Source organism: Pyxicephalus adspersus, chromosome 3, assembly GCF_032062135.1.
Source record: "Pyxicephalus adspersus chromosome 3, UCB_Pads_2.0, whole genome shotgun sequence".
NCBI classification, from domain to species: domain Eukaryota; kingdom Metazoa; phylum Chordata; class Amphibia; order Anura; family Pyxicephalidae; genus Pyxicephalus; species Pyxicephalus adspersus.
Genome location: NC_092860.1, coordinates 149,962,468 through 149,966,992, shown reverse-complemented (window position 1 = coordinate 149,966,992; position 4,525 = coordinate 149,962,468). Strand labels below are relative to the sequence as shown.

At 34.9% G+C, this 4,525-nt stretch overlaps 1 protein-coding gene across 1 annotated transcript in view; it reads right to left on the bottom strand.

The window, feature by feature from the left end:
- Positions 1–640: 640 nt before the first annotated feature.
- LOC140327519 (vomeronasal type-2 receptor 26-like) overlaps positions 641–4,525 on the bottom strand; it is a 14,961-nt gene continuing 11,076 nt past the window's right edge. The window contains exons 2-3 of the mRNA XM_072406909.1: positions 3,646–3,769; positions 641–1,539 (exon numbers count right to left, since the gene is read on the bottom strand). Of these exons, the coding sequence (XP_072263010.1) occupies positions 641–1,539; positions 3,646–3,769 (1,023 nt within the window). The remainder of the gene's footprint in view (positions 1,540–3,645; positions 3,770–4,525) is intronic.

Genomic DNA, 4,525 nt, shown 5'->3' with positions numbered 1-4,525 from the left:
AGGTCTACCAAAAAGTCCTTGTCTGAAGTGATTATTTATCAACTGTTTATTCAATGTAATCTGTCTATTTGTGAGTGAGCTATTTGGAAGTCTAAAAGGTGTAAACCTATTTTTTTTATTTTAGGAGCAGTAAACATTGATTCTTATACCTAAGTTTCACTATTAACTGTAATACTCACAATAGTCCACCTGGTACCAATAATCATACCATGCTCAAAGTCACTTAAACCACTTTCTTTCCCCATTCTGATGCTTGGTTTGAACTTGATGCAGGTTGTCTTGAGAATGTCTACATGCCTAAATGCATTGAGTTTCTGCCAATTGGCTGATTAGATATTTCCGTTAACATACAGTCGAACAGGTGTACCTAATAAACTGGCAAGTGAGTATACAATGAAAGTACCGGAAGACTGACCTCCTTTGGCCTAGGGGGCCTAAACACAACATCTGAGCATTTGAAAAGTACCATTGAGCCTGCCAAAATGATTGGTGAGTATGGTGGAATGGCAGTGGATATAGTGATTAGCAAGTAATCTGGACACTGCCTTAAAACGTGCCATTAGTATTGGCTTACGAGTAAAATACATCCCTGCTCACTAACCTAGCCCACCCTGTTAAAACACATAGAAAACACTGTTTGTCAATGGGCACGTCTTAATAAAAGATTTTTTGTATTTAAATCTGGTCTCATCAGAATGATATAGCATTTGGGAAAAAATATGCAAGCAAGAATTCCTATATTTGAAGACATAATTGTGAATATCTCTACAAGCACAGTGTTCTTCCCTGATACATTAAGATAAGCTGGGATAAAAGCGACCCAGACACAGCAGAACACCAACATGCTGAAGCTGATGTATTTGGCCTCATTGAAACTATCGGGCAGATTTCTGGCCAGGAAAGCCATAAAGAAATTCACAGCTGCTAGAAGCCCAGTGTAACCCAGCAGGGTGAAAAAAGCCAACACAGACCCTTCGTTACATTGAATGATTATTTTGCCTAAACATGAGTATGTATTCAGTTCTGGGAAAGGAGGGGAAACGAATACCCAAATGAAGCAAATTAAGACCTGAATACATGAGAAAAAAATGACAACACAGGGGGTGCTTTTTGTTTGAAAACATTTCTTGTGACTTCCAGGTTTGGTGGCTTTGAAGGCTAGATAGACCAGAAACGTCTTTGCCAAAATACAGGACAAAGTCACTGAGCAGATGATGCCGTATGAGGTGTGACGAAGCAAACAGGTGACAGGTAATGGGCGGTCTATAAATAAAAATACAGAGAGAAAATTCAGCATGATTGAAACCAGAATAAGGAAGCTCAAGCTTTGGTTATTAGCTTTGATGACCGGAGTGTCTCGATATACAATGAAGAGAACAAAAATAATCAATGTTTCAACAAAATGTATTATAGAAATGACTGAGACAATAATTGCTATGGGATCATTGCCATAGGAGAGAAAATCAATTATTTTTGGAACACATTGCTTCTTATCATTTGGCCACTGGTCCTCTGGACATTTTATACATGATCCTTTGTCTAAAAAAAAAAATAAATTTAAAAGTGAGCCTGATATTTCTTTTTGAGTAAATTATCATAATAATAAAAGAAAAATATTTGCTTCATATTCAAAAACACTATCTTTGGTAGGTAAAACGTGCCTTCTGCTTGAACAAAACCTTCCCTTTAGTATCAGTAATAAAAAAAATCATCAAAAAATCTGCTACTTTCCAGTTTTATTACATGTAACTTCTTTAGATGCTACTCCCACTACCTGCCCCATCCCCCCTTCTGCTTACCCATACTTCCTGATATATTTTTCCTTTGTGACGTGCACCTCTTATTTTTCTTACCCACCCTGGTTTGTGATATTTTATATCTATGTATCCCACATGTTACAAATCCATTAACCCTTGTTATTTTCTTTCATTTTTGAATGAAAGACTAGTATGACTATTTCAGCGAGGTTTATAAAATAATCTCTTGGTTATGGTCTTGGACTTTGCACATTTTTTTTTTTGTTGTTGTTGCTTGTTGGTTCCATATGTATGTTTATGTTTATAAATAAAGAAGGTAAAAAAATATCTATTTTTCTATTTTTTTTTCAGTCCCCATTTTCTTTCTTTCGTATTTAAATGTTTTAAGACATGGGGCTTCCTCCACATAGGAGAGATCCCATGCCTTTATTTTTTAAATGCCCCATGCCTTTTAAACTTTATTTATGTAGGTTTCAGATACATAAAGATGAGAATAATATAGAAAAACATTCAAAAATAGATTGTTGGTATATTGATATACATAAAAGGAAATGAGGGGTATACAATAGAATCATGTAGGAAAATAAAACAAGAATGGAAGAAAAGAAAACCCAGGATTACAATGTGCAAATTTTCAACAGTTAAACTATGTGAAAGAGGGAATTTGGGAATTTTTCTGGAGGGTGAAGCAAACAAAAGGTAATGTAAATAGGGTGAATAATTGGTAGAATAAGATAATATATACTAGAATACTATCCCTTTCCTTAAAAGTAAGGGTTCAATAGTTGGGGTCATGGCCTTTTTTTCAAATTCTGTTTTCCTATAATATTTGGAAGTTTTTTAGGGGTTGTGGTGGCATCTGGAAGTCCCCCTTTATTATAATATCTGACCCCTTGCCCAAAGAAATGAGTACAGGGACATAAGTCCTTTTGTAACTCTGAACTCATTCTTTTAGGGAAGGGTATATAGTTTACAGTCACATTAAAAAAGGTGTTTCCAGGTCCCATCATTAGCTCCCATAATAAACCTCCCACATTTGTTTTGGGGGACAGGATATGTTCTGTCACTCCAAATTTTGAGGGTCCTTTTATGAAAAAGAGGAGGAACATGTCCCAATTCTCTTCACCAATTTATGTAACTAAACTAAGTTAAGGTCCTTTGCAAATAACTCAAAAACTTTAATGACTGAGGACTTCGGGACATATTTTATTGAGCATGTTTGTGGGGCGTTTGAACACAAAACTGTTTACATGACTTACATGACAAGTCTGAGATTAGTTAATTGCCTCCAATAGATAATGAGTTAATATCATGCATGTCAAGGAGATATTAGAAGAAAAATTGTTTATTGTTTTATTAAATATGTGGAGATTTTTTTTATTGACACAATACATTATGGGTTATCAATATGGATGAGCAAGAATGCCTCAGGCATTCTCGTGAAAATTTCCTCGAACATCTGATGGTTCAGCAAAATTTGTTCTGACTGCATTTATTGATCAGCACATCCCGTGATCTTTTATTTATTTTCTTTTTTAATTTGAGCTTGATCGGCGAATTTACACCGGCCATTTTCACTTAAAATTTTGGTAAGCGGTCGCGAAATTGAGTTTATAAAACTCGCTTGCTCATCCCTAGTTATCAAACATATAATGAATAATTATATTATATTTTGATAAGGTTTATTTACAAATGTGCCTTTAAAGTTAATTTAATGTTGGGAGACATTCTTCTTTGGATGTTCCAGTTGATCAAACAGACTTACAAATTCAATTATCACACATACATTATCATGCAACACCCATAAATACATTACTGAGGATTAACACATCACACAGGTGCCATGCCAATCAGAGACACACACATACATGGTTAGGAGGAGTTTTACCTGTTTCATTAGATACTTCTTCCTCTGAACATTGAATACAATTAAAACAGCAATGGTGATTTCCTTTCATCACTGCTCTTCTGTATCCTTTAGGGCATTCTTCAGAACACCTAGAAATGGGAACCTGGGATGCATGTAATAAAAAAGTATGAGATAAAAGTATGAGAAAGTTGGTGATATCATACTCCATATTGCTCCTAATACAGGTTTTCCTTGATGGATAAGCTTACTTTTATAAAAAAAATGAAAAAACCTTCCCCTTTTTTATTCCAGGTATTTTACTTAACACTAGCTGATTACCCGGGATTACCCTGGTATTTATATATTGCAATATTTTAATATACAGGAAAATGAATCAAATAAAGCTATAAAGTTCAATCAAAGAAATGTTTTTTACAGGTTTTAATAGTATAAGTACAATATACTGTACAATTCAATTAAGATACAATAAATTAAATTAACCTAAATAATGGCATATGTTCCAATGCTGTTGTAAATGTTTTAATAAGAACATTGTGCTTATAAAATATCCTTTGTAACTTTAAGACATAGGTGGTTGATCTGGCAGTAGAAGTAACAATCCAGCTTTATGGTAAATTTGCCCTTGCACTGTGAATGTGGATGAAAATCCATGCTGTTGAACAACTGATGTGGCGCTGAATGATGTCATTTAGAAAATGCCAAAGTTCCCAGTGGATCATAGTGGAATCTTTCCAATGCTAAGCTAAAATGTTGTGCAGTCCGTGATCGTCTGGCTCTTTCTCTCATTTCATGTACTTGGGTCTCACGCTGTTGTACTGTCTCTGAAGCTCAAGACGTAGTAGCTCTATCTCTCTTATCCTGTAGTTGGGTGTCACGCTGTTGTACTGTCTCTGAAGCT